This window comes from Ochotona princeps, chromosome 5, assembly GCF_030435755.1.
Source record: "Ochotona princeps isolate mOchPri1 chromosome 5, mOchPri1.hap1, whole genome shotgun sequence".
Taxonomy (NCBI): Eukaryota; Metazoa; Chordata; class Mammalia; order Lagomorpha; family Ochotonidae; genus Ochotona; species Ochotona princeps.
In genome coordinates this window covers 60,904,911-60,926,323 of record NC_080836.1, presented here as the reverse complement: position 1 = coordinate 60,926,323, position 21,413 = coordinate 60,904,911, and the positions used below count along the sequence as shown (strand labels likewise).

Here is a 21,413-nt window from a genome sequence, read left to right as displayed (position 1 = left end):
GACAAAAGGAGACAATAAATTTGCTTTCAGATAGCACCCTGTAAATTCTATGTATGTCTTCAATAATCACAGAACCTCAATAAAAGTCTGTTACAACTGAGCTAACAGTTTTATAATATATAAATAATTTATCATCATAATAAATTATAATTTTAAAAATATATAAGAATATATATATATATATATATATATATATATACACCCCTCAGATTACTGCAAAGGATAGTTGTTCAAATGCCTTTCATCAAATTTCAGGAGGAAAGAGCATTTTCTGTTATATTGCTGTTTCTTAAAATATAACAATATTTAGAATAATTGACTTGAAAATTAATTTCTGCTTATTTTGGTTACTTCATTTTTGTGTAAGACGTTTATTTGTACATTTTAAGTTATAGTTCTAATTTTTGATAAACTATCTGTAATCTCTCTGGAAGTGAAGTGTGAAATATTATTTCATGCTGTGCTAATTTTAAACATTTCTTTAGTTTGTTTTGGCAGATTATCTTACTTTAAACATTACTGTTCTTTTAAACTTACTTGTTTTGCACTAAGAGATGTGTGATAAGGGGGCTGGGGAAAAAAGAAGTGTGTGATAAAAGATATTGCTGATCAGAGTTTTTTTTTTTGTAGAATTTGTTTCAAAAAACATGGGGAAAAAGGTGTCACTTTTACATGTGGTTTAATAGATGTTTAAGCACATCTCATTTGTTTCTTTTGTGCGTTGGCAAATTGAAGTGTATCTTCAAACCTTAAATAACCACCAGGAGATGGCTTGTTTATACTCTGTAAATCCACAAGCTGAAGAGGAAATGGTTGGTAGCTTTAGAGAAATGAGCAGCACAATCCAGTTGACAATATTTTAAAATTTGCTTCAGTCTCCTGACTTAACTAAGCATTTTTCAAAGTCCTGTTGTTTTGTTTGTCTGCTTATTTCTGCAGGTGAACCTGATGTTTGTAGGAACTCAGAAGGATTAGCAAATGCTGAAGCAAAGCATGCTGACACACATTTGTAGGTCTGAAACGCCTAAAGAGCTTCTGTCATTTTGGATATGAGAGGTAATCGTGCTTTTTAGACGAGATCCCAATTTCTAAAGTTAATGATGAGTAGAATATCTTTTGAGGTGACATTATCTTCTTAAAATGTCTCCCCAGATTCTTTATAAAGAGTTCTATCTGTAACCTTTGGGAAGAGTTCCTAACTTGCTCATCAATAAAACATTATACTTACTGAGAACAAAATTTAATTCTTAAAACAAATAAGATTTAATAAATCCATGGGGATATTTAATCCTCACTTATTTTTTTACCTTGTATATGAAATAAAAGCAGGGCAAATATATGTAATGCAACCAATATGTTTGCTAAAGTCTTTGTGCATGCATATTAATTGTTATTTAAAAATCTTTTTAAAAATCTGCTGTAGAATTCACCTCCAATTTACCAAAATATTAACTATTGAGAACCACTATGCCTGATCTACAGAGGAGGCAATTAGCAAGATGGTGACTAGCTTTGAAAACTTGTTATTCATTACAATTTCATGAACAGCAGCTCTCAAGTTTTACACACTGGAGTATTCATCTCCCATATAATCTCACTCTCCTCAGCAACTCGAGTTAGTGAGTCTGTTTCTGTTTTGTATACGAAGTTGGGGAAGAAATCAAGCCACAAAGTGGCTGCACAGAAACCAAAATTCTTCCCAATACTTTGTAATTATATTGTCTTATATTAACCCCAACCATTCTCCTCTCTACTGCCCAAACAAACTGTCCACTTATTATCTTTAGTACCCATGGTTATTTTGGAAGAGCTTTGGGTCTTGTTATGTGGTAGAAAGCCCTTAAATATTTTTAAAGAAAAACCTGTTCATTGATGTGTTTATAGTTGTTTCAAATAACAAAAGGTTTTGCTGGCAAATTTAAGTCCTTAGAAAGCTGAGTAAAATAAAACTAAATATGTTCTGTCTCATAGGTTCCCCCAAAAGCAAAGTATGATGTGTAACAGGGTCTTCAAAACTTTGTTGAAATTCTTATTATGAAAAAAGCTGCACAAAAATTTCAAAATTGTTTCTACATCAATTAAATATCTCCTTAATTTCATTTCCCTTGATCATTTTGAAGTACTTTTATTTTTCTTCAAAAGAAAAAACAATGCTCCCCAAAATTCTAAGGTCAGTATTTCCAAAGCACTTATGTTAGGAATATAGAATATTTAGCAACATTTTCCGGAAGTTGTATGTACAAAGTATAGGTCACCAATACTTTTGTGAAAGTGACTGTTCAATCTAGGAACATGTCCAAGGCACTAGATGTGTGTGTATCATGCACATACATGTATATATGTTTATATATATATGAAAGATGCACAGAGATAAATCTGGATATAGTCATATATACACACACCTGACTCTAGTGTTGCTGCAGTGAGAGATTTTGACGAGATTCAATAGGCAGTTAACAAAGTCTTTGCCTCTGTTCAACTAAAAAGTCTCCAAAGCTGAAAAGTTTGAGACCCACTCAAGCTAGATATGATCCTCAAATCCCAGAGGATGCATTGACTAACATTAATCGAATCAGCCCTCTCTTTTTATTTTATTTTTTTTAAAGATTTATTCATTTTATTACAGCCAGATATACACAGAGGAGGAGAGACAGAGAGGAAGATCTTCCGTCAGATGATTCACTCCCCAAGTGAGCCGCAACGGGCCGATGCGAGCCGATCCAAAGCCGGGAACCTGGAACCTCTTCCGGGTCTCCCACGCAGGTGCAGTGTCCCAATGCATTGGGCTGTCCTCAACTGCTTTCCCAGGCCACAAGCAGGGAGCTGGATGGGAAGTGGAGCTGCTGGGATTAGAACTGGCGCCCATATGGGATACCGGGGCGTTCAAGGCGAGGACTTTAGGCGCTAGGCCACGCTGCCGGGCCCAAATCAGCCCTCTCTTTATCCTCCTTCTCAGGAGACGACAGTTAGTGATCAGCTTGGAAAACGTGAGACCTGAAAACAGTAGCCAGCCACTCTGTCTGTTGCAGATCTTCACTCGGAAAAAAATGAAGATCCAGTGCTTTCAGGTGTTCCTAGTGACTAAGAGATTTTTGATGAAAAATGTTCCATTTATATGTTGGCCCAAAGTTTCACGTGCTAGTTCACGGACAGAACTTACCATCTGAGTTTCGGAGTTAGCCTACAGGCTCCTTGCTTAGAATTCACCAGATTTCTTTGTGATGGGGAGTTTTCCTTTCCCGGCTTCCACAAGAAGTGTAAATCTTAAAAGTAAATGCGAGTTCCTAGCCACCTTCTGTGACCACCTCACTTACATTTCAATTTTAGTTTATACACAATATATAACATACAACATACAACACATAACATGTTATACATAACATCATATCATCTTAAATTAAGGCAAACATGTGGTATTTAACCTTTTGGGATTGGCTCATTTCCCTTAGCATTATGGTTTCCAGTTTGGCCCATTTGGCCACAAAGAACTGCATTTTGTTTTTTTTAATAGCTGAGTAGTATTCCATGGAGTAGATGAACCATAGCTTTCTTATCCAACCCTCTGTTGATGGGCATTTCGGTTGTTTCCATGTTTTTGCAATTGCTGATTGTGCGTCTATGAACATAGGAGTGCATGTTGGTTTCTCATAAAACAAGTGTTCTGGATATATTCCTAGGAGTGCTATTGCTGGATCATACGGTATGTTGAATTTGAGTTGTTTGAATATTCTCCATACTGATTTCCATAGAGGCTGTACCAGCCTGCAGCCCCACCAGCAGTGGAGTAGGGTTCCCTTTACCCCGCAACCTCGCCAACAAGTGTTGTTGGTGCTTTTATTCATGTGGGCCAGTCTTACTGGTGTTAGGTGGTACCTCATTGATGTTTTAATTTGGATTTCCCTTATTGCCAGGGAACTTGAGCATTTTTTCATATGTGTATTTGCCATTTGGGTTTGTTCTTTTGTGAAGTGTTTGCCCATTTCCCGTGCCCATTTCTTGAGTGGCTTGTTTGTTTTGACATTTTGGTTGTTTTGTAGCTCTTTGTATATTCTGGAGATCAGCCCTCTATCACCTATGTCATGTGCGAAGATCTCCCATTCTGTGGGTTGCCTTTTTACTTTGTTGATTGTTTCTCTAGCTGTACAGAAGCTTCTTAGTTTGATGAGGTCCCAATTGTTTATTTTGGTCTCGATTTCTACTGCATTTGGAGTCTTTTTTAGGAAGTGAGGGCCTACCCCTTAACCAGTTGTCCCAACAGCATTTATTGAACAGACCTTCCCATTTGCCTGGATTGTCGTTTGTCTTTTTGTCAAAGATTATTTGGCTGTACCTGTTTGGGCTCCCTTCTGGTGTTTCTATTCTGCTCCATTGATCTTCCTCTCTATCTTTGTGCCAGTACCAGGCTGTTTTGATAACCACTGCCCTATAGTATGTCCAGAGGTCCGGAACTGTGATTCCCCCTGCTAACTTCCTGTTCTTCAGGATGGTTCTAGCTATCCGTGGTTTTTTGTGTTTCCAGATGAACCTTTGGATCATTGTTTCCACTTCCATGAAGAATGTTTTGGGCAATTTGATTGGGATTGCGTTGAATGTATATATTGCTTTTGGCAGTATAGACATTTTAATGATATTGATTTTACCTATCCACGAGCATGGGATGTTACTCCATCTTTTGAGGTCTTGTTCAATTTCTTTTTTAAGTAGTTTGTAGTTTTCTTCAAATAAGTCTTCTACATTTTTGGTTAGATTTATTCCCAGATATTTCATACTTTTCTCTGTTATTTTGAATGGTATCTTGCTGGTTAAGTCTTTTTCCATCTTGGGGCTGTTCGCATACACTATGGCTACTGATTTTTGTTCATTAATTTTGTACCCTGCCACTCTACCAAACTCTCGTACAAGTTCTAGCAGTCTCTGTATTGAGTCTCTTGGCTCTTCTACATAAAGAATCATATCATCTGCGTAAAGTGAGAGCTTGACTTCTTCGTTTCCCATTTGGATTCCTCTGATTTCTTTTTCTTGTCTTATGGCCTCAGCGAGTACCTCTAGGACTATGTTGAATAGTAGTGGAGAAAGTGGACATCCCTGTCTTGTTCCAGATCTCAGTGGGAAGGGTTCCAGTTTTTCTCCATTCAGTATGATGCTGGAGTTGGGTTTTTCATATATGGCTTTAATTATGTTGTGGATTTTTCCATCTATGCCTACCTTGGTTAGAGTTTTTAGTAGGAAGTGGTGTTGGATTTTGTCGAAAGCTTTTTCTGCATCTATTGATACTATCATGTGATTCTTGTTTTTCAGTTTTTGGATGTGGTGTATCACATTTATGGATTTCCGAATGTTGAACCATCTCTGCATTCCAGGGATGAATCCTACTTGATCTGGATGAATGATCTGTCTGATGTGTTTTTGAATTCTGTTGGCTAGGATTTTGTTGAGAATCTTAGCATCAATATTCATCAAAGAGATAGGTCTGTAGTTTTCCTTCTCTGTTAGTTCTCTGGTTTTGGGATTAAGGTAATGTTGGCTTCATAGAATGAGTTTGGAAGGGTTGCTTCTTTTTCTATTGTTTTGAAGAGTTTGTAGAGGATTGGGGTCAGTTCTGTTCGGAATGTTTTGTAGAATTCTGTAGTGAAGCCGTCAGGGCCTGGGCTTTTCTTTTACTTTTCACATTTACTTTTAACATATTGGTTACTCATTACTATGTCAATTAATTCCATAATGATGTAAATTTTTGCTGATGGTATGTTGGAGCTTTCAATTGACTGGGATGATACTCTGCTGGCTCTGTCTTCAGACCAGAAAGGGTATACCTAAGAAGCCGTTGAACTTGACTGGACAATAAGATGCTGGACTCTATGTTTGGTATACGCTTGCAATGGGGGAATCTCAACTGAACTTGAGCTGTGGTTATGCAACAAGGTGGAGGAATCCACCATGGTGGGAGGGTTTGGGGAGGGGTGGGGAGAACCCAAGTACCTATGTAACTGTGTCACATAATACAATGTAATTAATGAATTAAAAATAATAAATAATAATAATAAAAAAATATCCTAACACACACACACACACACACACAAAAAGAAGTGTAAATCTTATGGAGGGCTGGTCATGTCTCTGACCTGTTTTCAACATGTAGGCCTCACTGTGAGACATGTTTCTAGTAAGCTATTAAGGTCTAATTAAATCAGAAATATGATGAGACATTGTAAATTAATGTGCAACAGCAAGGACAGCAAACAAGTCTTTGAAATCTATTTTGCATAATCTCACAATCATTTCTAAGAAATTTCACTCTGCGAATGTTTGTGGGAGAACAACTCCATTTGGCTCCCTAACGTCACACACCATCAGGCTTACAAGCAGCTCTCAAGGAAACTCCGTTTTCACCCTTTATGCTAAATGCCCATTTACTTAAATTTTTAAGTGGGTAAGATTGGTGTTGCATGTAGAATTTCATGTTGCTTTATTATTTTAGAAAGATAATGGCATATCATTTATTATATTATCTTCCTTGCTATATATGTCAGAGGCTTCTGGAGTTACAAAAGCAAGTTAGTATCATAAGTAAAAGTGTCCCCTAATCCTATCAATGCCAGGTATTTAGTGTTGCGTATTGTTGCAAAAAAGACAAAAAGTATAAAATGGGGCCCAGAGCCATAGCCTAGCAGCTAAAGTCCTTGGCTGGAGTATACCGGGATCCCATACGGGCGGTGGTTCTAACCCCAACGGCTCCGCTTCCCATCCAGCTCTCTGCTTGTGGCCTGGAAAAGCAGTTGAAGATGGCCCAAAGCCTTGGGACCCTGCACCTGTGTGGGAGACCCAGAAGGAAGTTCCTGACTCCTGGCTTTGGATTGGCTCAGCTCCAGTCATTGCAGCCACTTGGAGAGTGATTCATCAGACAAAAGATATTCCTCTCTGTCTTTCCTCCTCTCTGTGTATCTGACTTTCCAATAAAAATAAATAACTCTTTTTAAGAAGTATAAAATAATCACTTTCGGGCATATTTATCTGGCAAAGAAAGATTTTTTACTTAATTTGAAGTGTAATCCTATGACAAGGTGGAGGAATCACCATGGGGGGAAGGCATGGGTGTGGGTTGGGGGAATCCCAGAGCCTATGAAACTGTGCCACATAATTCAATGTGATTAATTAAAAAAAGAAAAGGCCACAGATTAGAAATGTACAGACAGGAAAGTGACGGTGAGTCAACAGAAACACTGAAGTATCATCTGGAATCCACTAAGGAAATTAAGGGAAAGTTAAGGGACAAATATCTGAAACAAAACCAGAACTGGTAGAAACCATAAAATAAATTGTATGTAATACTGTACCTAGCAAAAAATGTGTGTGTGTGTGTGTGTATTCTGTCCCTGCTTCTTGCCCTTAAGTTCCCATAACCCTTATGGTTAGGGGTATTAGGAAAAATTTTTTTTTCTGATAGTTATTTTTTGATGCAAATTTCCTAAGCCTTTTGTGATTTCTTGAATGATAAAATCTTCTGATGTAGAAAAGAAAAGTATAAAATAACGGCCTTTGGGCATATTTATCTTGTAGATTTTTTTTGTTTAACTTCCACAAAGTTTTAAGATATCTCTTTAAAATAACTTTTGGTGAGTCTGTTATTTTAATATAGTCCCTGATAGTCAAGCTGTTTTACACTAATGCAACTTCCTTTAATTCATTTACATTGCTTGCCAAGCTATTTGAGTTGTGATGTTTGTCCAAACAACTAAATTTTCCTGAGATTAAAATACAAACACACATCTACACACTCACACAAAGAGCAGAAAGCTGAAGAACATCACAACTGGAATCAACCGGCATCTCTTCTTTTTGATAAGAGACATGAAGTCCCAATGTGAAATCTCCACATAGGAATTGATGACTGTGTATAACTAAATCATGACCTTCATTTTTTCTTTGTTTCTCAATTTTTAAAATAACAAACAAAACTTGTGTATATGTATCATATAAACCATGCTGTGTTGAAATATGGCTACTGAGTATACACAGAATCTTACACTTTTTTGTGCTAAGATCACTGAAAATCTACTCCTGTAGTAATTTATTAACTATAGTTACCATATTTTACAATAGATCTCTTGAATTTATTCTTCCTAACCAAAATTTTCTTGTAGCCAACAGCTCCCCAATGTCCCCCTCCTTTGCCAAGCCCATCCTTCTCTGACCTTATTTTCATTTGGATTTTATTTCAGGATAACAAAAACAGAGGTAAGACATTCTGAATCCTCAAGTCCCCACAAAGCGTACTCTCCTTTTTCAACATGTGATTAGATATAATTTTTATGGGTTCATATTTGAGAATTATGAAGAATATAACTTTTGAGGTAATAACTCTGGTCAAAGTTTGCCATCGGATTTGTTGACCAGTACTTTAGCCATTTTTGTCTCCACAACTGGGCCTTCTTCAATCAAGCCTGAGATGTTTCTGAGATGGAAGTCAAACAGTTCTAAACTCTCAGCACTTTGAAACGGTCACAGGGATGATGAAATACACAGAAGATGAAGCATTTTCATGTTGACTTGCTGCACTGAATTATGTATGCTGTGACTACAAATTGTTCAAGTTCTGAAGTAGAATGAAAGCAGAAACACAATTGTGGAAGACATTTTTGCAGTATTGTGAAACATGATCATTTAGATTGTCTTTCTCATTTTAAATGCACGGAAACAAAAATAATAGGTGGGTTGCTCAGAAGTTGTGGTTGAAGTCCCACAACAATATTGGCACATCATAGACCCAGGTCAATGTCACCATGGCCTTCTCTTTCTAAATTTCAAGTGGGGAAATGACAGAGAAAGCTTTTCAAGAAACTGGTGGACCAGTCTGAGACCATCCCATGGCTTTGAAGCACTACATCAGTATGGTCATAATGCAGGTAACACATTACCTATAGTCCAGGATGATGAGAACCATCAGCTCCCACAGGAGACAGACAGTAGAATGCAGAATGGAATTTGTTTTCTGGAATGTTGACAATAACAGGATGTGACAAGACATCATTTCAAGCCAAGAGATAAGATACAAGAAGTGTGTGTATATGTGTGTGTGTGTGTGTGAATGTTAAAAATGTCTTTGATTTTTCTGTATAGATAATATTATTGGTCATAGCTTTTAAATTTTGTAACACACAAATAAACTGCAACCCTAGAGAGGCCCTGCTTCCTTGTCGTGTTTTGCTCAAGCATGTGAAAAGCCTTTGCTTTGCTCCAAACAAAAGTGTGTTCATCCTCTGATAGGAAGGCTCAAGCACAATTAAATATTGCAGCTTTTCACTGTATAGACATTTCAATAATTGTGACCTTAAAATGAATATCTCTTTTTGAAAAGCAGAAGTTGGATGGAAAGAATCAAGAATAGCCATCAATTAAATGACATTAAACTGGGCGGGGGGGGGTGCATCCATTCTAATAAGTTCTCTAATGTACCTGTTTCCTTTTTGGGCTTGACAATGCTAAGCAATATTTTAGAAATGGATACAACTATAAACTTTTAATCCTAAGAAGTGAGATTTTGTAACTCACAACTTAGATCTCTTTTAATGTGGAAGCCATATTCTCTATGCATATTCAATAGGCATATTATAATTTAAGATATATTTGCATATAGACTGTATAAAATGCTATTGTTTTGTGAATAGTCTTTTGATTTACTTTTACCTGTGCTTGTGCAGAACACAAATAATTGAAATGTATCATAGATATTATAATACAATCAATATTTTAAATGTAAGCTATAAACAAACATTGATCTAAAGTAATGTGTGGGGAAAATGTATAGATATGTACATCATATCCTTTAAGTGCATATTTTATTTATATTTATGAAAAATAATAGCTTCTGCTTTTAATGCCTTTTTAAAATACACTAGACAATCTTCCGCATTTAAAATAGAATCTGACTACTGTATCTGGGAAGTCTAATTACTTTTGTTCCTATTTGAGCCAGCTGTCTTTCAGTAAATCTATAGAAACTCCGAAGGGAGTAGTAGGTTGAAACACTTCTCAAATGTCATGGGAAACATATTCACTTTTTATTAATATTTTAAGATCTGTTGACTTTGTTGCTAACAAATAAAGGAATATAAATAATTCATCAATTTCTGTGTATGGAAGTTATAGTCTATTTTCCCAAATTATGTGGCTTTTAAAGCACTGTGACTACAGGTCCGGAAGGCTTGGAGCACTTCCTCAGGGAAGTTGTAATTCTGCCTGATGCACCTGTTGTTTCCAAACTGTCCTCCTCACTCCCTCTGATAGATTTCCTCTCCATGATTTTCTTTTTTAGCTTCCATATTTCTTCCTTCCCTTCCAATTCATTCTCTCTCTCTCTCTCTCTCTCTCTCTCTCTCTCTCTGTCTCTGAGACAGCTACTAGTTAGCACTAATTACCAGGAAATCAGGATGGAGATTACCTGTGCCCATCTTCTACAAACACAAATGCTAAGTCTGTTCTCAATATTGATTGATGAATTAAGCTGCTGTTGCTTGAATATCCTGCTTCTCATTTTTATACTCAGCTACTCAAAACATATATCTTGCATGTTATATGCCCTTTCATTTAGCAAGAACCTGTTTAATTTTTATCATGATGACCTACAATTTTGGTGTTTTATTATGCTGTAATTCTCTGTATTTCCTATTACATATAATTGCTAAATAAATCATTTTAAGGGAAAATATTGTGAAACATTTGATGTTTTATGTAATTCAGTTTGGGGGACAATTGAGAAGTTGGAAAAAATTGTTTAAAAAGGAAATAGCATAACCAGAAACTGACATATGTTTATCATAAAGTGCTTTCTCCCATTAGAGAACTATTTCTTGAACAGTTATTATTGAACTATTACTTGCAAGTGCTCAAAGAGAAGTATGCCACAGAAAAAAATAGGAAGTGAGAATCTTTACTCCAAAAATTTCATGTTGTATAGAAAAGATCATCTATAGTACTGGAATTCATATGTAACTTTAATAACATGTACAAAAATAGTCAGGAACAAATGAAATACACCCACAGATATTAGAGAAAGTTAAAACTGCTTCCATTGTCAGTTATCATTTCATTATCAAGACAGGTGATGTGTTAGTTGACACAATGAATATTGAAGGGCATGGGGACATCACTTATGTTGTATGCACAGTCTTCATGTAAAGATTACTTCTCTCTCACCTTCATAGTCATCGAGTAAGGCAGTAACTGCAAAAAGCAAACCATCTCAGATAAAGGGCCCATCCCTAGGCGATAGAGGTACCCAGTTGCAGTTTCTATCTCTCTTCCTTCCCACTAAATCTAGGTGGGGCAGGGCAGAGGCAGAGTAGAAGGGAAAGCTCTGTGAACAAGAGTGTCAGGAATAAGGCAACACCGGAGAATCATAAAGAAGACAGGTGTGTCGTGTTAAGGTGAAGATGGAATGACTTTGATAAACTGGATTAAGAATTGGTATGGCATGGATCACTCCTTAGATTACATCTCCAGGATGCCAAAGTGTTCCAGATGAAAATGTAAAAGATGAGCCTGTCATCATATGCATAATGTTTAACTATTTTCTTTTGTTTGATTACATGGGGCCTGGCGCAATACCCTAGTGACATGAACAAGCACCCATATGGAATCTCGGAGCTTGAAATAAAAGGAATAGATAGTCCCATGTAGGTTGTGGTTCATATCCCGGCTGTCCCACTTCCCATCCAGTTCCCTGCTTGTGGCCTGGAAAAGCAGTCAAGGACAGCCCAAAGCCTTGGGACCCTGCACCCACATGTGAAATCTGGAAGAAGCTCTGGCTTCTTGGCTTCAGATCATCTCAGCTCCGGCCATTGCAGCCACTTGGGGAGTGAACCAGTGGATGGAAGATCTTTCTTTCTGTATTTCTGCCTCTCTATATATCTGCTTTTCCAATAAAAAAAAATAAAATGAATAGGTTTGATTACATGATAAATTTCCACCTAATATCAAAGTTTCTAAGTGCTCTATTTTAATTTAGGTAAGCAACTATAAAACATATTTACTTTGGCACTTATTCAAGGCTCTATGCTCTGTTTAGTTGTTTTTTTTTAAAATATTAGAAAACCTACCCTTCATTTAGTATAAACCTTAGACAATGTAATTTAGGGTTGGCATTGCACTGTAGTGTCTAAATCACTAGGGGCGATGTTACTAGCACTTTCGGAGACCCAGCTACTCAGCTTCACTTCTGGCTTTGTTTTCTTTCTCTCTCTTTCTTTCTTTCTTAATTTATTTATTTATATTGAAAGGCAAACTTAGAGAGAGAAGGAGAAACACAATGGCCAGAACCTATTTGAAGCCATGAGCCAGGAGCTTCCTCAGGGTCTCCCATGCGGGTGCAGGGTCCCAAGGCTTTGGGTCATCCTTGACTGCTTTCCCAGGCCGAAAGCAGGGAGCTGGAAGCAAAGCAGGGCGCCGATATACTAATTGGCACCCATATGGGACCCCGGTGCATACAAAGCAAGGTCCCTAGCCACTAGGCTACAGTGCTGGTCCCAGTAAATCCTTTTTAAAGTTGTTCTTGTGGCCAGCATTATAGTACAGCACATTAAGCCATTTTTGGTACTGGTCGCCCATATGGGCAACAGTTCATGTCCAGTTGCTCCTCTGCCTTTCCCTCTCCCTGCCAATGCCACCTGAGAGAGCAGTGGATGATGACTCAAGTGCTTTGGTTTCTGTCATGTACAAGGGAGACTCACATGAAGATTCCAGCTCCAAGCCTGACCTAGCCCTTTCCTTGTGAAGAGTGAACCAGCTAATGGAAAATTTCTGTTTCTTCCTCTCTGTGACTTCCAAGTGAATAAATAATTTTTTGAAATGTTCTGTTCATTTCTTCAAGTAAAATCTTAAATACTTAACAAAAATCTTAATATGGGCTTACTGAATCTATCTGGGACTTTTTATTTCTTGGTAACTTCAATGAACTTCTGAATTTCTTAACATTTGTGAAGCTTATAGAACTTGCTTTGTATCTCAAGCTAATCTACTCTTATCTGTGGAAAATAGAGCCTGTAATTATTTAATTATTCTAGTTTATTATGCTTTCATGGATGTATTACTACTTTCTTTTCTTACATTATCTCTGTCATTCTCAGCTACTCTTTGAGGCGTTATTGAGGAAGCATAATGGGGGCAGGTTCAATACCTTATGTAAGTTAATGCAGCCACCGTGTGAAGAAGCACAGATTTGAACTAAGATGATATCCGACCTTCAAAACCACTAAACCACGCTGTTGCTGGCCATGGGGGAGGCTGTCACAAGTTCTCCGCCCACCATAATCATTACCTGTCCTTTCTTCTATTTGTTGCCTTTCCCAGGCACTTTTCCCTAAAATCACCATTCAAGGATGGCATATCCTAGAGGCATGCACTTTGGGGACCAGTAAAATTCACCACTGTCAATAAGGTATTTGATTCTCATAGATGGTAGAGAGTGTTTCCCTTGCTTCATAAATGGCCATACATTGTGCTTTTTAAATAACCACGGGTGTCTAACCTAGACCTCTGCTCTTCAAACTGTACATCTTTGAATTTCTTACAAATAAAGAATCTAGGCCCTACCCAGTAAATAAACTGAAATTGACATTTTAGTAGGTAACTGGTAAGATCTGTGAGTATGTCTGCTCTGAACAGTAACTAAATGTCATTGAGGAGTTATAGACATCCATTAAGCACTTAAACACACAAGAGCATTTTTCTCCACACTACAGATGCTTATTAATAAGTGGTTTTTTTTGTTTGTTTGTTTTTGTTTTTAACTCCTGTGCCTTCTGCTAGGTCAGTCAACACAGATTCCAGAAGCAAAGCGTGAAGACCATGCTGCTGTGCTTTCTAATGGAGTTTAATTCTATGTTAAGAAATGTGAATTCTTACATGAATAATTAGAGGAAGGAAGACTCACGAAAGCTTGGGAAAAGCAATATATGTATATGACTATTTGGTGGTCTAAGAAAAAAAATGAACCCCCCCAAAGAGAAACCAAAGTATAATAATTTTCAACAGAATTTTCCCTGTTTTCATTCACCAGTCAAGTACTGTACTTGACTTACTATGGGTACAAAGGTCAACGTTAACATTCACAAGTGACAAAGATGTTGCATAACTCTTAGCCTCAAAACAGTTTGGTATGTTTTACTCTAATATGCCAGGTTCTTCCAACCTTTTACGCCTCTGCTTAGAAACAGTTTCTCCTGTCTGGAGTCAGCAAATTTTTTATATTCAGAGAGCAAATATTTAAGGTTTTGAAAATCACAAACATTGTACTGTTCCTTCTCTGCTCCGCCTTCTTCCACTCCTTTTCCTTTTCTCTCTCCCCTCTTCCTCCTGCTATTTCTTTTTCCTTTTTCTTATCCTTTTCCCCCAATCTTTTTTAAAATCCTTCACAGTTGTTAATGTTAAAAATAGCCTTCTCAATCAGGTGGTGGGTAAGGGGGATGGGCATTCCAAACCAGGCCACACACACATGGCAGAATGAGCCTGTGGAAATGCTTCTTTCTCAGATCAAGGTGCGGCGCCCATAGGGAAGAGAATAAGCATCCTGGTGCCACCTCCAGCCATAGCCAGGAGCTCCAGCCTGCCTAGTCTCTGCTCAGCCACCCTGAGGCCTGGGAGAATGAGTGCCCCGCAGCATAGCTTGCTTCCATGCAGGCACACATATCCACATAGAAGGCAGGCCACAGCACTGCTTCTCAGCCCTGAGCATTTGTCAACACCACCTGGAGGATTTGCTAAAAATGCAGGTGGCTCAGCTGTATCCCCAGGGGTTTTAATTCACTGGGACTGAGATGGGGTTCCATGTGAAACCAATTCTATTGGTCTGAGTCTCACTTTAAGAACAAGTGGCCTATAGGTGATGAATAAACTGTTTAGCATAACATTCTAAGCCCCTCTCAGTCTAACTTGGCTTGTCGTCAGGCGGCGGTGGTCGGTGGTAATGTCCTGGGTACAAAAATATACCATGTTCATCTTCCAGACTAAACTAAGAGTGTAGGATGACAAGATTACTGATCTGATCTGCCTCCATTTGTTACCTATTTTTACTATCAGGTTTAAAATGGCACTAGTAACTAGTAAAGAACCAGATCAAAACTATCCTTCCCTGCCTGGGTCTCACTGCTGCTTTTGCCACTTCCACCTGTCGGGATCCCTCCTTCCTATAAAGATCTATGCATAAAACAAAACAAAACAAAAAAAGATCTATGCATATGCCAGCTCTCTCACTGTCTCCTCTCACAATGGAGATAATGTTCACTTCCTTTTCTGTGGACTAGTTATCTTCTCTGTTACTACTATGTCCAAGCAATTGCAGCTGTTTGTCTCCTACGCTGGAAGTAAAGAAACCTTGGGACCAACACATAGCAAGCACTTGGTAAATACTTGCTGAATATGTACTCAGGAAGGGAAAGTTTTTCTTGTTTGTCCTCATTGCTGCATGATTGAGTGAAGCGCTTTCTGATAACATCTCCCGTTAATGCCATCAAAACAAGACTCCGTTTTCAAGCACTTCAGATCTACAGAATCCCAGAAAGCCATTTGTCTTTTTTTTCTCAGTGTAGACAAATGGGAAATGCATTAAATCTTAATTAATTCTTAATAGCATACTAAAAGCAAAGCTGAAATTTGTGGAAGAAACATTAGGACTGCTCCATCTGTTTCTTGTCTCTCCCCTGAGGGAGATGGGTCAGCATGGCAGAAGCACAGTAACCAGTGACTCCTACAGCCTCACGACTCACAGTGGGAAGTAGACAGGATTGGAGGCAAGGAAGATTTTCATCCTTAGTCATGACTGAATGGTAAAAACCTTGACATTTTCCAGTCTTTCACCATGAAGACTTTGACAGGAGGGTAAAAGAAAAATATTTAAAGGATCTAGATAGCACCTGATACATTGCTGGTATTCAATCAACAGGAATTGATATTCTTTCCTATTTTTCCAGGTGTTGTTATTTCTTGTTGCATTGATGTAGAAGTCCTGAGGCAAGAACTATCTTATTTGAAAACGGGATTTGAACCAGAGTTTAGCTTTGGACTGTATCATTTTCTGGTTCTGTGGTCTTGGGAAAGTTTCAATTTTCATGTGTCTAGAGACAGGAAAAGAGCATAAAGCACAGGATTGGTGGAGTTAGTCGATGGAATGCCCACGTAACAGCCTGAGAATTTTCCCTGACATTTAGGGAAACCTGATAGGAGATGCCGGAGTAACAACGTTCCCGGAACTCCATGCCCTTCTTTAGCTGGTGTTTACAGCTTCAAGACCGTGCCTGGCTTTCACTCAGTAGTAATATCCTGAAAGTCCACACGATGGGGAGGTTGCTCTATGCAAAGAACAGGCCTGCCTTTCCACAGCAGAGAGCGCATTCTCACCAAGTTCAGCATTTAGAGCCTTGCTTGAGAGAGTGAAAATTGCATTAATTTATAGACAATATAGAAAGCATGAAGTACAAAATACATAGTATGAGTAGATAGATATACTGACTGCTGGTTGATATACTATGCAGGAATTCTGTTTTGGGGTAAAAAAGATTAGTGCAAATTTTAAGAAAAATACATCAGCATAAAAACAAAACAATACTCTTTATATTGGGGGTGAAATTTGTTAAATAAAACATATTTTGGGGACTGCGGAAGCTATGACAATATTTTTTGCCAGAAACAAAGCTAAACACAATCACACACATACCAGCACACTCCCTGATTTTAGCTTTTCATTTGCAAAACAAAAGCAATTTAAACGGAGAAAGCAAAACAGAAGAGGATCTTGCATTATTTGGAAATCACTCCCTAAGTCTGGTAAGTCAGATACAGTCCAGCATCCAACAGGATCAACATTGGAATTAGAATCTTCAAGACTACAAGGGAACAGAGGGTATCCAGACACACTCACACGGAGGCCAATTGGCAGCAGCAGTGGCAGGCGTCAACCACGAAGAGCCACTTGCGTGGCTAGGTACAGAGAAGGGAAGGAGCAGGCCTTGGCTCTGCACCAGGCTCCCCACTCTGGTCTGGCTTCTTCTAACAGAAGAGGACATAGAAACAACTTTGGAAAGTATTTATTTAAGTTATTAATTTAAATAGAGGTGAAGTTCTTCTTGCCCTTCCTTCTTTTCTATTTCAGGGTAATGAAACACTATTTATATATAAATAGATGTATATTCTACATATGCATGTGTGCATATTGACATATACACATATTAAAATGTAGACACATACTCATATATATTCCTCCATAGAAAAAATTCACTATGCATTGCACAATGTACAAAAATAGTATTTATTTTGGCAACTATACTTTCCCTGAAATATTGAGTTGTATTTTATAAAGGTAAAATTTTGATATTTTGTGAAAATGCCTAATTTTAGTATTTTTGTATCCATACTACAAAACTTTTAAAGATATCATCTAGCTCTAAACCAATCTCAATGACCTACTTCCAAACATAAACTCCATTTCTATGAAAAATAAAAATGTGTAGCTCATGCTTAACTTATATGTATGTGCAGCCGAAGATTTAGTAATATAATTCCTATCTTAGTTATGATTGAACACATGTTGTTTTAATTTTTAGGCTCTTGGGTATACTCATAAGCAAACAAGGAATCAATAGAATGTTGAAAACACTTGACAAATGTCACACACAAGTGACAAATTCAAAATAAGAAATCTGTGTTCCATTAGGAAAACAGAAAAAGGAGAGGAACGTACAGTGATAAAACTGTGATTAGGGAAATACAGCCATTGAATTGGTGCGACAGGGATAACACAACAGAAAACTCTCCTTCCTGCAGCCATGTTTAAAAAATGCTCTCCTCTAAACAACAGAGAAGAAAGTCAGAACTCCTGTGCAAGAAACGTTCAACCCTCTGTGAGCTCTTTGTTTTATAAAATTCGTACCGTTTCATTGCTTTGATTCCTATGAAGCCATGTGATACCTTTACTGCTGTTGAGAAAAATCGTGTTTTTAACCTCATTCTTCAGCGAGCTTGAGAACAGCAGCAGATGAAATGTTTTCCTTGGCTCCCATTAAGCAGCATGTAGTTTCTGTCATTGTCACAACATCTATTGTATGTACCGCAATTACACCTTTAAATCTAAGGCAATTATGCTTGTTCTAATATTTTGCTTCTTGTCAATACAAAGTCTTGGAATAGGGAATGAAAATTCTCATTCCTCAAATCCCGTGTAATACTAGGGGAAGAAAAATGATTTCAAAAGCAATTTATAAGATTGATCTAAGTTTTGCTTTGTAATTTATCAGAAATTAAAAAAAATACTGGATGATTAGGATTGATGTTTTGTTTATTAAGAGAATATTATACCTAAGATTGCCTTAAATTTGTCAAATTACTTATTTTTTAAGATTTATTTATTTTTATTGAAAGGCAGATTTACAGAGAGAAGGAGAAACAGAGAGGAAGATCTTCCATCTGCTGCTTCACTCTCCAAGTGGCCACAGCTGCTGGATCTGAGCCAATCCGAAGCCATGACTGCTTCAGTTTCATCCAGGTCTCCCACGTGGGTGCAAGATCCCAAGGCCTGGGTTGTCCTCACCTGCTTTCCCAGGCTACAAGCAGGGAGCTAGATGGGAAGTGGGGAAGCCTGGATTAGAACCAGTGCCAATATGGGATCCCAGTGCATGCAAGGCAAGGACTTTAACCACTAGTCTGTCAACACCTGGCTTCAGCCCGGTCTGTCATGGCAGGTATTTGGGGAGTTACTACCGGCTGGAAGATGTTCTTTCATCTCTTCTCTAACTTTTTTTCAAGTAGGTGAAAGCAGATAAATAAACATTTAAAACAAGAAAGAAAAGTTTTTTTTTTTTTTAACCCCAGCCTCATTAGCAAGAATACCCCCAGCCCACTGCCATAATCACATCTGAATGTAGCAAGTTCACTGTTTCGGGTCTATCCAAAAGACTAACATAGCGTAAAAGCCAAGGATTCTTAAAGAAATTGAGCTTTTTACACTAAAAAAAAATCACAACCTCTCAAACAGCTGGTGAGCTAGTGAGCTAGTGTGGAAGGATTGTTTTGGTTATTGCTTCATTTGGGATCAGTTGTTTTGTTTGGACATCGGTTTCCTTCTTTATAAAATGAATCCTACCGGTCAGACATACTTAACATGATTGTTATCTAAAAAGCATAGTTGAAGTCAATTTATCAATTACAAAGAATTGCACAAATATGTGCTACCAGCACCACCTGACAATAACAGCCTCTTCATTTTCACAATCCAGATGCTTAATCCATACTTAGCAGCTATGTTTCAAACAAAGAGTTGAGGAACTAACTTGACTCAAGAACATCAGAATTTGAAAAAACAACAAAGCAACGAATAAACACAGTGGCATTTCAAAAAGAAACAAAGGCCATGTGTCTGGAAGCTTCTTCCTGTAAGAGAAGGCTCACATTCTATAATTAGAGAAAACAAAAAGGAATGACTCAAAACTTACCTAACTACAAGATCTCTCTTTTAAATTCAATTTTGGCTTTAAACTAAAACAAGAAGAAAGAATTTGTCAAGTTATGTTACATAATGAGAAAAAATAATAAAATGAAGAATTCTGAAATCCTAAAACAAACTGATACTATTTCCAAGTCCATTTTCTAAAGTACTAATAAAAGTTTTGCTGCATGGTAAAAAAAAAAAAAAAAAGGATGTTTTAAAAGACAGAAAACAGTTGGTTGCAGTGCCAATGCTATTTCATACTTAGGTATGTAGGGAGAAATATGTGTGTTTGCATTTTCCTTTTATTCTGTTGGCTTCCATGCAAGGGTGCCCGTTTTCTTTTTGCAATCCCACCTTCTACTAAGTGCGCTGCTTTCTGTCCCCATCTCTTCTCCTTTACAGATTCCTTTAATTCCTGATAGATAATTAGAGGAAAAACAAAGATCTTAGAGTCAGGGGAGCCCTTACAAGATCATCTGGTCATTTATACCATTCTTATCATTTTTCAGAATAGAAAATTGACTTCATGAGATGTTGAAAGACTTTCCCAAGGGCGCAGTCTTTATTATAATAAAGACAAGACATCGCTATCTGCCATTTCCCTTTGGATTTTCTTCCAAGAATTTTTCATCACTGAAAATTATCTTTTTGTAATTTATGTGTTTTTTTGACAGTCTTCACACACTGAAATATATATATATCCTTGAACTTAAGAAACTTAACTTTTTTAATAGCTGTATCCCAAACACCTAATCATTGTCTTGTTGACACAAGCATTCACACATATTTATTGAATAGTAAATTAGAATTTGGGTCTGTTGTTTATAAAATAAAGTCTTAAACCTATACCAAATAATCCCATGAAAATCAGGATAGGACAAGAAATTTGACTTGTACTATTCAGCTATAAATCTATGAAGCCATGTGATACCTGAGCGGTCCGCAGAAACAGAAGAACAGTAAACTTCCTTCAGGACTAGGGAGAGGAGCTTTCTCTGGTCCTTGCCTGGTTCCAACTTTGGGTCCCCACCCTCCCTGGCAATGACCATCAGGATCGCTCCAGAAAACCCTCAAAACAAACAAACAAGCAAACAAACAAACAAACTAGAATAGACAGAGAACAACAAGGAAAGCTTAGAAACAGACAAGAAATGGTCAGCGGGGATGCACTTATAACTCACTGGGTGGGACACAAAGATTAGTTACTCTTCACTGGGGTATCGAAGATTTCTCTGCACACCCCTCCTAAAACTGTTCACCTAAACTGTTGACATATGTCTTGTTAGAGTTATAGAGTTAGACTACCCGAAAAACAGCCAGGTTCAGCAAAATCATGCTTCAACGCTATGAAATGCTAAATACTAAAATTAAAATAGACATGAGACAGCTGAATAGTAATCTATAGCCATTTTGAGGTGTATAGAACCCGGTTGTATATAAACTAATAATTTAAATGTCAATGCAGAAGTCACAGGATGTGGTTCAGAACTTGCATTCTTTTTTTTTTCTCTTTTAACATATTGGTTACTTAATACCATGTCAACTAATTCCATAACATTATAAATTGTTACTGATGTAATGTCGGGGCTTTTAATTGATCGGGATGATACTCTGCCAGCTTTACCTTCAGACCAGAGATGGTCTCCCCAAGAAACCATTGCACTTGATCTTAGCCAAAAGGCCAAGAAGCGATTCCCCAAGAAACCGTTGAACTTATCTGGACAATAAGATGCTGGACTTTATACTGGTAGATGCTTGCAATGAAAGAATATCAACTGAATTTGAACTGTGGTAATGCAACAAGGTGGAGGAATCCACCATGGGGGAGTGGGGAGGGGTGTGTGGGGGGAATCCCAGTACCTATAAAACTGTGTTACATAATGCAATGTAAACAATAAAAAAAAGAAAAAAAAAGAAGTGACACAATGTTGGCCTCTATGCTATT

The 21,413-nt window shown here is 37.6% G+C and overlaps 1 protein-coding gene across 2 annotated transcripts in view; it reads left to right on the top strand.

Moving 5' to 3' along the window:
- The window catches only part of PDE1A (phosphodiesterase 1A), a 224,180-nt gene extending 215,638 nt beyond the window's left edge, over positions 1 to 8,542 (top strand). Inside the window, exons 14-15 of one of the 2 annotated variants that reach the window (XM_058664694.1) lie at positions 940 to 1,056; positions 8,217 to 8,542. In XM_058664694.1, coding sequence (XP_058520677.1) covers positions 940 to 1,013 — 74 coding nt within the window. In that variant the 3' untranslated portion in view covers positions 1,014 to 1,056; positions 8,217 to 8,542. Of the gene's footprint in view, positions 1 to 939; positions 1,089 to 8,216 lie in introns of those variants that run through there. The other variant, XM_058664695.1, reaches the window with a different exon arrangement.
- The last annotated feature ends 12,871 nt before the right edge of the window (positions 8,543 to 21,413 follow it).